The sequence below is a fragment of the Oreochromis niloticus genome, linkage group LG14 (assembly GCF_001858045.2).
Source record: "Oreochromis niloticus isolate F11D_XX linkage group LG14, O_niloticus_UMD_NMBU, whole genome shotgun sequence".
Classification (NCBI taxonomy): Eukaryota; Metazoa; Chordata; class Actinopteri; order Cichliformes; family Cichlidae; genus Oreochromis; species Oreochromis niloticus.
This window is the reverse complement of record NC_031979.2, coordinates 7,091,355-7,102,162: the sequence shown is the minus strand read 5'-3', so window position 1 is coordinate 7,102,162 and position 10,808 is coordinate 7,091,355. Positions and strand designations below refer to the sequence as shown.

Sequence of the window (10,808 nt, the reverse complement as noted above, 5' to 3'; positions counted from 1 at the left end):
TTTTCCGCAATCCATTCAACAGTCGTGATAATATTTCAGTTAAAGAAAAGAAAAAAAAAGATTATTGATGCCAGAAGGAAAGTCTGTGGATCAGTTCATGGAAATCCATTCCCATAATTGGGAAAACATTTCACTCTGAGCTCAAAAGTTCAAGCTTTTGATTTCACTGGAATTGTCAGGGGATCACTAAAGTCACTGGACATCATATGGAAACAGTTAACACCGGCATCACATTTTTCGCCAATACATCTCATAGATGTACTGGCAATTGTGTGTCTTCAGTTGGCACTAAAGGTAAGTGTTGAACCTCTGTGTGATATTTCACTTTGAGCTGCAGTTGAGGACTGGTCCACCATCGATCCATCACTCTGACAAAGCCACCAGAAGAACCCAAATAGATATCAGTACAGCTAAATATGTAAAATTTGGAGATATAGGTTCAGCGATGCATTTTTATTCCACCCTTTTGTTTCTTTAAGTTGCTCTTACAACAAAAACCAGAAGTTTCTCTTGTATTTGCCTTGAAAAATCTTCAATGAACATTTAACATCTGTTAGATATTTATTTTTATTGTTTTCAAGCATCCTTGAATCAGTGTTCTGAGATCTGCTGCCAATTACTTGTAAAGTTCTCGACTCAGTCTTCTTAGCTTTGTCCCGAAGTTGTCACCAATCAATCTTCGCTCACTTTTCCCTTTATCTTCTTTTTCTCTCTGTTTCTTTTGTTATACCAACTCAAAGCTCTGTTTTCTTGTGTTTGTTTTTGTTCTGTGATTCTTAGTCGTCTCTCATTCATTTCCATTACTCACAGGAGGCTCTGCAGGAGGAAAAGGAAAAAAACGCTGCCTTTAGGCGGGGTTGCAACGAAAAGACGGTGCTTCTCCCGTAAGTGCTTTTTCATGTTCTCGGGTGTTTGTCTGCGATAGTTTCTGTCTCTCCGAACCAAAGCCACGTTTGACGGATACGCACACACACACACACACACACACAACATTTGACTGTGAACAGAGTGATTTCAAATGTAGCTAAATTAAGATACGCTCTGTCCTGCTGCCAGAATTTGCTCATGTTCTGTTCCAGCACAGACATTTTTTGGCCCTTCACAGCTAATGCTACATGTGTGTTGTCCATCGAAAGCCCGGAGATGTAAAATCTCGCGGACCAGACGCAAGGTCAACTCTGTGCCGGAAGCCTCTCAATCAATATGCTCAGACGTTTGAGAGGCTCTGCCTGGCTATTTTCCCACTGAAGCTTTCAGTTCTTGTTGTTTTCTTCACCCAGCTTTTCTGTTTCGTTTTGTTTCTTTTCTCTCTCCATAAAAGAAACACTCGGTTTGCCTCTTCATTCGCCCTTCACAAAAACAAAAACGATCACTTGGAAAGTTAAGAAAAGAAAACTCTTGAGTCAGACACAGCTGGGGATTAACATTGAAGTGTTTGGATTATGGATTATAATATTGTTCAGACCTAAGGATGCACTTTAGAATGACAACACAAAAGACAGAGTAATATTGTCAGTGTGTTGCGCCCCGTTGTGAGCGGCTTAGAGGACGGGCCTGGAGGGGTTTCATCTTTTAGATCAGAAAATTGAATTATGAAGCAAAGTGACCGATGAAAAGGGGTTGCAGTGACAGTGGGGGTTAAGCCTGTTTGAGGGCTGCCACTTCACCTAAGGCTTTCTTAATTAGATTGGATGACAAAAGCTCTCAGGCTTGTAGCATTGTGTGTGTGTGTCTAAAAGAAGGGCTGAAGTGGTAGGCTTGTTATGTCTTGACTTGGTCATCATTTTAGACTCCTTTGTCAGGTATACATGTGAGAGGGGTTACTGAAGAGAGGCTTGATTGAGATGTAGCCAGAGGCACTTTGCCGGGGAAGGAATGTGCATGGTCGGGTAAAAAAAACCCCAAAACATTTACCTAAAAATTGGTTACAAATTTAGCGAGTTCTAGAGAGCCACAGTAGCTACATAAACATTAGGAGATGTAATGTCAACGTCTCACCTCAGGCACCAGATTCAGCTAGAGGTTGAAGGAAGGAAGAGATAAAAAAAAAAAAAAAATCTCCCATAAACTTTAATTTATGTTCACCTTAACTTTCCTGTCGTGTTCGGGATAAATTAAATAAGGGGGTTACGGCAGGGATAGACAACATTTGTTTCCAGGGTGACATACTAACTTGTTGCATCAAAAACCTCTTTGTGCTTGCTTTGGGTGTTAACAGATTACTGTGGTTGCCTGTAGTTAGCATGAAAGAGTCAACTTCTCTATAAACACTCACCATTTACTCACAGCGTAAACTGGAAACAGAGACCGTTTGTCTTCATACTAAGAGCTGGTTGCATTACCGCTGCAACCAACACATTTGAAAAGGGATAACTTCAAATTTAAAGGCAATTTATCCCATGTTCTGGTTTGTGTTACTTTTTTCACAGTTTCATATCCCTTTGGCAAATTGTTGGCAAATGTTTCCAAACAAGTCTACGTCTTCTGTGCAAATTACTGGAGACCTGGGTAACCTGCTGGCACAGAATGACTAGGGCCTACCCTACCCTTGGAAGTCACATTATGAAGACTTAAAGCTTTAGGTCTCACCATGTTAGTTAGAGCCAGAAGTTACCTTATGCTAAGTTATCAGCTAACACAAAGTAGCTTAGTTAGTAAGCAGCATTCATTCAACTCATATATTAAATAATTTGCCCTAATGGACAAATCAAATAGAAGAATTTTACTTACCACCATGGTCTGTACCAAACATCAAGCTAGTAGTCAGATAATCTATTAGAAATGTTCAAGGCACCAATAATGCAAAGTGAAAAGATCTAGTTTTGTAAATCAAAATAATGGAGGTGAGACCTTATAGCTGCCTAGATGCTGTCTGTTTGGGAATTTTAACATGGGAACCTTATAGGAATTTGATTTTGAAGCCAGCCTCAAGTGGTCACTAGAGGAACTGCTCCACCTCCGCACTGGCCTTATATTTCAGCTAAGGAGGTTAATACTTGGTCAGTTGTCTGTAGGTTAGAGAATAGTAGGCATATGAATTAGAAGTCTATGTTCTGTATTTATAATTAGCGCAAGAGCTATAAATTAATTTTATTAAATGGTAAATGGATTGGTTTTACTCTACTCAACTGAGCACTGAAGGCACTTTGTACTGTAATTCTTGCTTTGTATGTCAATTCTCATTTACTGAGTCACACACATGATCATAAAGCACCTGATGCAAGCATCGGGGGCAACTTGCTCCAAGGATACTTGAGTGTGCAGGCTGGACGAGTCAGGGATTGATCCACCAACCTTTCAATTGGTAGATAACCAGCTTCACCACATGATCCACAATCGTCCCAATTATATATTATTAAATATTATACCAACGCACCCAGCAACAGGCAGAATTGGAAGGTCTGGATATAACAGTTTACATATTGCAATGGAAATGAATTGGCTTTTTTAGTCTTACTAAAAAAGTGCTTTAGACTGCAAGCCATACCCAGTGCTTTGCACACTTCAACTACCTCACACCCACGGCCAACACAGAATTGCCACTTGCATGCTTGTTTTGAACTGTGGGAGGAAACTGGAGTACCCAGAGGAAACCCACGGTAAGTCACAGAAAGGTTGCAATCCATACAGAACCTTGTTATAGTGATAACCACTGCACCACCATTGCACCACCATACCAAGTCTGTTAACTAGGGAGCCCTCTGATGCCACGCCCCTGGATGTTACCCCTGAAACAATGTTTCTTGGGAATAATAGATGTATAGATGTCCCTGGTGAAAGATTGTTAATTCATGTTCTTATTCACTAAAAGAAACATTGTTTTCTGCACTGACACTGGGAGTAAAAGATGAAAATTCCAACCAACAAGCCTGTGAAACCCACATTACAAGTAATCTTTAGAGATTTGTTAGAGATGGAAAGCTTCTCATTATTTGGTAGATAAAGTCAACAGTGACCCAAATATCGGATTGTCTTTTTTCCCCCCAACATCTGTGTTTTATTTCTACCCATAAAAAGGGCTACATGCTAAAGTACCTGGGAGACCTCTTTTTCAGTATCTCCCTGAGAAACTGGCCCTAAAAGAGAATCTTTACTGACAGAGGTGTTGGATTGCACTGATTTTGTTAAGAGGAAGGCAGCACTCCAGCTGAATAATGGCCATTACCTGAACTTTTAACTGACTTTGGTTAGCCAACTCCAGCAGTCGGCCAAGTATTTCTGCACTCCCAGTGTCTCAGTTACTCAGTTTCTTCTGCTCCGTTCTCCTTTTTTTCTTTCAATTAGGGCTGCATCAAGAAGTTTTCTTAGTTTTACTTCCTGCCTTTTGGGGGTTTGGGTTTGTTTTTTTTTAGCTTCACACCTTCTTGATTTTAGTTAAGCTGATTTATCACTTTGATCCAGACCGAAATTTGCCAACAATGTTAGATGTTAGACAACAATGTTAGACATTCACGCTCCCCTGATGGTGAATCTTAAAGTAAACCTTTTATGCCTTTCCTTGTTTTCTGACATATACTGTTATAATGGTAGATACAAAACCAAAGTTTTGTACATAAAAGGAATCTTTTTGGGGTAAAATCTCAGGTTTCTAACTGCTCTGAAAGCTTGTTTTTCTCTTCTCTACTCATTGACGTCAACATGAAGGAATATCCTAATATGGTCATCTCAGGCATATACCTCTGACTTCGAGCACAGAAGCCTGACAACTGTTTTACAACTTGCCATGAAATTTGCTACAGATATTCAGGTTCCCTTGTGGATTTCTCAAAATGACTTTCAGTGAAATAGTTTGACATCTCCATGGATCCACTGGCCTAGAATTTTGTACAGGTCTCCGTTTCCCAGAAAAGAATCTACTGTCAATTCCCATGACATAGATAAACCTGACTTTCTCTTAACATGCAAAAAATATTCCCAGTGTTTAAATGCATGCTTTACACATGCAAAATCAAAAAGGAAAAAAAGAATTCTGAGCTTCAGGGAAAATTTATCAACCCAAGTCTGACTAATCTTCTTTCGTGTTCCCCCTTTAAGCTTGCCAACAATCTCCAAAGGAGGCATACTTTCCCCTTTGAGGCCGATAACCATCTCCCACTGCAAACTTCAGGGCTTTAATGTACGCATGCCTTGCGCTGGTGATGGCTCAAGGAACGTGTAAAACGCCATTTGGCTCGACGTTCACACAAGCTCCGTTTCTGAAACTGTACCCACCACCACCCTCAACCCTTATCAAAGACTGAGGACAATCAGTGGTTTATCGCTGCTGGAAATGAGTGCAGGAAGCAGATGTTGTTCTGATTAAACACACATACACACACACATTAATAGACATACTGTATGCCAAGTGAGCAGCCCCTGCTGCTGCCTCTGGGCCCGAGAGGAGTTGTCCAGAGTCATGATATCTGCTGAGCGTGTGCTGAAGAGCGAACAAACTGCCAACAGACGAGCCACAGCTAAGAATCTGCTTGATGTGCTACCTTGGCCCGTTCCTTCAGTTACATAAGCCATCTATTACACGCAATCATGTAATGCGGTGCTCCGTGTGTGATAGCTAGGTTATCAGCTCTCCTTTACAGGCATAATAGCTCCAACAACAGATGAAGGGAACGCCATGTACGTGGACACATAAATGAGAGGCACAACGATCATCATGTACTTTCTACTTTAATAAGAATGCACTTTGGCACCCCATTATTTTTCTTCACTTTAGGCTATTATTTTACAAACTAGATATAAAAGGACATAAATAAATGACATAAGTTACATGTACCTAGAGTTCATTGACCAAAACAAAAACAAAGCAAAAGAAAAAAAACTGAAAAAAATCATGACCATGCCCCCCCTCCCTCCCTCCCAAAAACAAGTACAAAAAAAGATTGAGAGAATGTTAGATCTACATGGCTAGATCATATGGCATCGGAAGGCATACAATGACAAACATTAACTCTTGCTTTTTGTTGTTGATTTTTTTTTTTGTTGGTTTTTTCCTTTTTAAATCATCTGACATTTAAGTAAAGGAAAAAAGTATTTTACAGTACATTCTAGTTTCCTTCTCTTTCCCAGCATGTCTTGCATATTTCCAAACAGGTCCTTTTGTCCACAGATAACCCCAACATCCGAAAACACACTGCTTAAAAAAAAAAAAAGGAAACAGTAGAGCTGTATTAAGGATGGAGGCGTTTCTTTTGTATTACATGAAGCATCACTTACGAGTTCAAAACATTCACATAAGTATAGTTTAAAGAGATAAATGAGCAAAATATAGTCCATCATTAAACCTGTAACTGTATGGTGTGGTCTGAATATAAAAAAAAAAAAGCAACAACAAAATAAAAAAAACAAAACAAAAAAACATCAACAGTTCTCCCTCCTTAGACACCATATTCCTCACGTCACTTGCTTCTTTAAAGGTGTGTCATTTAGAATCTGTCCTCCCCTCCCACCCCACATCCACGTCGAGAAGACGGTGCCAACGTTTCCTCCTCGACTCGTCACGGGCTCGCGGTAGTCTGAGCTCCAGATTGATGCGATTGTACGCACCGGGAGACCGTTAGTCACGTGCAGCTCTGTAGTCTCCATGTGTCCATTCACAAGCCGTCGTCGCTGCCGGAGCAGGAATGGGTCGGATTCCATGAAAGTTGTTTTAACAAATGCTGTTGCTGAGTAGAGTTTGCACAACATGACCGACACACCTTACAATGTTTTTCCTTTTTTTTTTTCTTTTTAGACAACACAAAAAAGCAAAAAAAAAGAAGTCTTTTTTGTGTTTTTTTTTAATATCAAAAACTATACAACTCTGTTATCTCCTCCTCCTGCACAGTGGCATGAAAACAGACACATTTACTGATAGTACTTCAAAGACGCTGCCACTCACAGAGACGCACACACCCACGTGCACACTCGTCATCACATTCGCTCAAATAAAACTCTTGTTACTTTACATGCAAACAGAATGAAACAATAATTAAACCAAAAAATCACAAAATAAAACCAAACTTTCAGGAAAAAATAATCATCATCATCATCATCAGCCGGAGAGGGGCTTCTCCATTATTTTACATTCTTCCTTTGTTCTCTTTTTGATGCTGTTAAATTCATTCAGAGTAATTCCAGCGCTGGGCCGGACGATGGACGGCCATGAGTTTGTCAAGTTGACATGTTGTGACGGACAGCGGACGTCCCGGACGCTCGAGGGGGGATACATTTGTCATCTCTGTGTCGGTGAGGAGTGGAAGGGTAGCCAGGAGGAGGAAGACGAAGAAGGAACAGCGGGGAAGAAATCCAGTTGTGGCGAGGGAGCGAGCGAGGACGGGATCCTGTTTGTGATGGACGGCAGCAGCTGGGGAGAAGAGAGGAAAAAAAAAAAAAGGAGGAGGGGGAATGAGAGGCTGCATCAGTCACGGTGGTTTAGAACATAAACAATTTCTGCTTGGCATCCAGTTCTGACCAACAACCCTGCTCTCCGGCTCCAGCTCCATGGAACATTCGACTCATCTGCTAAACAAAAACCGAGCGCCAAAGCCAGAGCGTCCAGAGTCTGCGAGCTGCCGGCCCGAGGGGGCGAAATATGGATTTCCAGGCAAGAAGTGTACGAACTTCTGCGTGCCACATGTTACTCTGCGCACACAATATATGAAACATGCCCTCAACTTATTGGCGCACGTCAAGAACTCAACGATTTAATTCCTTTGTAAAGTTGTCAACATTTCACAGGCAAGAAGTGATTGATCGTTTACCATTAACCACAATTTCAAAAAGATCTTTTTTTATTTTTTTTAACGGGCTTTAATAACAACTGATAGACGCTGATATAATAAGAAACACTTATAATTTAAAACAACTGCCTGTGTAACAAAACACGTATATAGTGACACGTATACAGTAACAAAACCAGAAATACACTTCTGGTGTGTTGCTAAGACAAAACAAGCAATGCGACTACACCGGCTTGAGCTTTGGCTAATCCTGCATAGACAAAAATTCAAAAATTAATTAAAACACAGCGAGAATTAACGAAACGTTCCAACACTCGACTTTTAATAACAGGGTTTTTGAGAGAATGCTGGTGAGGGTTCTGCTGCTCACTTGTTTGCAAGGAGTCACCACAGCAGATAAATCAGATGTTTACACCAGATTCCCTTCCTGACTCAACCCTCCCAGGGATCCTTGTCTCCTCACAATCTCAAACTGGGGATCTTTTGCATGTTAAAACTGATCGATTTGCCTCAAGTATGAAAACACTCCTAACTGAGCCAATCTGACAACTGAAACATTCTCTACAAAGATATTTATTACATGTCTCTTTATTGGAATTATTGTAGGGTCTTTGCCTCACAATACAAAGTGTCTTGAGGTGATACATAAATAGAACTGAATTGAGTTGAATGTATACTTAAATAACACTGAGAAGTTTAGGATTTCCATAATAGTGCACAGAGCGTTAGATAGTTGGGCTTTTTTCAGAAAGTAGGGACTTTTTACTCCACTCGAGCAGTTATATTCCAGTTTATATTAACACCGCCTACATGTAAACATTCATTTTCTAGATCTGGTTCATCTTACTTTCCACTGTGTTAACAACCTTCCATCACAGAACCAGACGGGGGTTTGCATCTGGGGGTTTAACTGGCACTATACCTACATAAAATATGAACAATTACTTTTGGCATCTAGTTTCTCTCTTGTCAATGAGGATAGTCAGCTGTTTCACATCCATACTGCTTTACAAGTACTAAAGTGGTAGCTGTGTCCAATAAATCAGTGTTGAATAAATGAAACTAAGCCTTGAACTGTGTAAGCTTAACCTTCGCTTTATTACCTTGTGGGCAAGTGCTAATTTATGCGCATAAATTATGACGCTCAAATTATTAAAAAAAAAAAGTCTGGCCAAGGGTTAACCAACAAGAGAGCAGTACGTAGCATCTGATATGCCAAAATTAATTAAGACCCTGTATTAGGACCCTCTGGTACCGTGACAACGTGCTGGTGTGTTGGCTCAGAAGAAAGTTAACACCCCAGAGCGCCTCTCTTCGCTCTTGGAAAGTGCCTTGGAGCTCTGCTGGGCTCTGTCAGGCTCAATGGGAGTCAGCCGCTGATAAATTTTTCTCATTAATATGCCAGAGGCATCAGGCCCGCAGACTGATCACAGACCAGTGGCTATTGATCCGCTCTTGCTGCCTGAGGTGGAGCAACCTGCTTGTTAATTAACACCGCTTCTAGAGCTGAGGGGCCAGTGATAGGGGGATCTAATGACTCTCACAGGCACTCTGTGGTTATATTAGAAGCACACTTCGATAATAAAGGGAGCTTTAATCCAATGTCTATATTTTCTTTTCTTTAATAGAGTTGTTTCTTTGCAAAGTTTTGGTAACAGAATGAAAACAAAAGACTGTCAACTCTCACCTTGATCCTCCATCGTTTTCTTTTTCTTTGTTTGAATATTTCTTGATGCTGATGACTCTTTCTGCATCCCTGTTGCCCCCCGTGTCCGATAACGTCTTGGCAAATTTCTTCATCTCACATTCCGCTTATAAAAAACAACTCATGTGGTCCAAACGGGCGTCCGTCAAAAGTGGTGTGGAAGAGTTGGTTGGTCCTGCAGTAGTGATGGGGATGGGACTTCGATCCGCATGGGGAGATGGATGGGAGAATCCAAACTGTGTTTATCGAAGATGTAGGAGGGTGGGATTTTTATTTTTTTTTTGACTGTTTTTTTTTGTTTTTGTTTTTGTTTTTTTGGGAAGACAGGGGAGTGGGAAGGCTCCTCTGGAAGATCAAAGACATTCTCAGAAATGTCCTGAGGGCAACATAATACAGCGTTGTGGGAGAAAAAAACAGGCCAGAACAGAGCAAAAAACAAAAAAAACGCAACACAAATAGCTCCTTAAAATAAGCCCTCCCTGCACAGCCATCTTGACCCCACCCCCCCCCCAAGAATCCAACCCCCAGCCTGTCAGAGATTCACTGTTTATATCTGACGGCTAGGATTGTCCATTTTTTCTGGAAGATATCAAACAGTTCCAGCTGAGAGAGAGAACAATGGTGGCCGGGGCAGCCTCTGAGTCCCACAGAAACAATTCATGTACAATAAACACAGTCACAGAAAATCAAAAAAAAAAATGCTCTGTGGATTATTCCAGAGAGAAAGTTCCAGAAATAACACTCTCTGCAAAAGGAGGAAGAAAAGGTACGATCCCCCTCCCCCGCTTTTCATTCCAGACCATTAAAGGCACTCCAGATTGGCCTCTCGGAAGCACTTTTCCAGCCGTCCCCTCCATCTATCCATAAATGCTGCAGACAGAAGTGTCCCATTCTCCAAAAACAACTAAAAGGGCAAGGTAAAGGTATGATTTTTGAAAAAAAGTGCGATTTGCAACACTTTTTCTCTTCTTCATCAATGTCTTCTTTTCTTTTAGATCCAATTTAAAGTGCATGGATGAGGTAAACTATTTCTTCATAGTTGATTTGTCTCTTTTTTTTATATTTAATCTTTTTTGTTATTTGTTTTTTTTTTCATAAGAAACAAAGTCGTTTTGCTTCCTTTTTTCTTTGTTTTAATCTTCTCAGACGGGAACCATTCTGCCTTGCATCTGTTGCATTTGGGATAGCATTCCCTGGACGCTGGTCAGGATCTTGTTCTGGTGCGCTGCGGAGGAGATGCCGATGCGCGCCATGTCCCTGAAAAGGATTGGGAGAAGAGGCCTTTTAGGACCGAGGACAACAATAACACGCACACGGAGGCCTGATCCACATGATGAATTTTACAGCCTACCAGTGGAAACTGGTCTGACAGTTTAACTGCTGTATAA

General features: G+C 40.9%; 1 protein-coding gene across 2 annotated transcripts in view; it reads right to left on the bottom strand.

Moving 5' to 3' along the window:
• Positions 1-5,647: 5,647 nt before the first annotated feature.
• epha4l (eph receptor A4, like) overlaps positions 5,648-10,808 on the bottom strand; it is a 61,287-nt gene continuing 56,126 nt past the window's right edge. For both annotated transcript variants that reach the window (XM_019345212.2, XM_019345211.2), the window contains exons 17-18: positions 9,403-10,677; positions 5,648-7,339 (exon numbers count right to left, since the gene is read on the bottom strand). In XM_019345212.2, the coding sequence (XP_019200757.1) occupies positions 10,563-10,677 (115 nt within the window). In that variant the 3' untranslated portion in view covers positions 5,648-7,339; positions 9,403-10,562. The remainder of the gene's footprint in view (positions 7,340-9,402; positions 10,678-10,808) is intronic.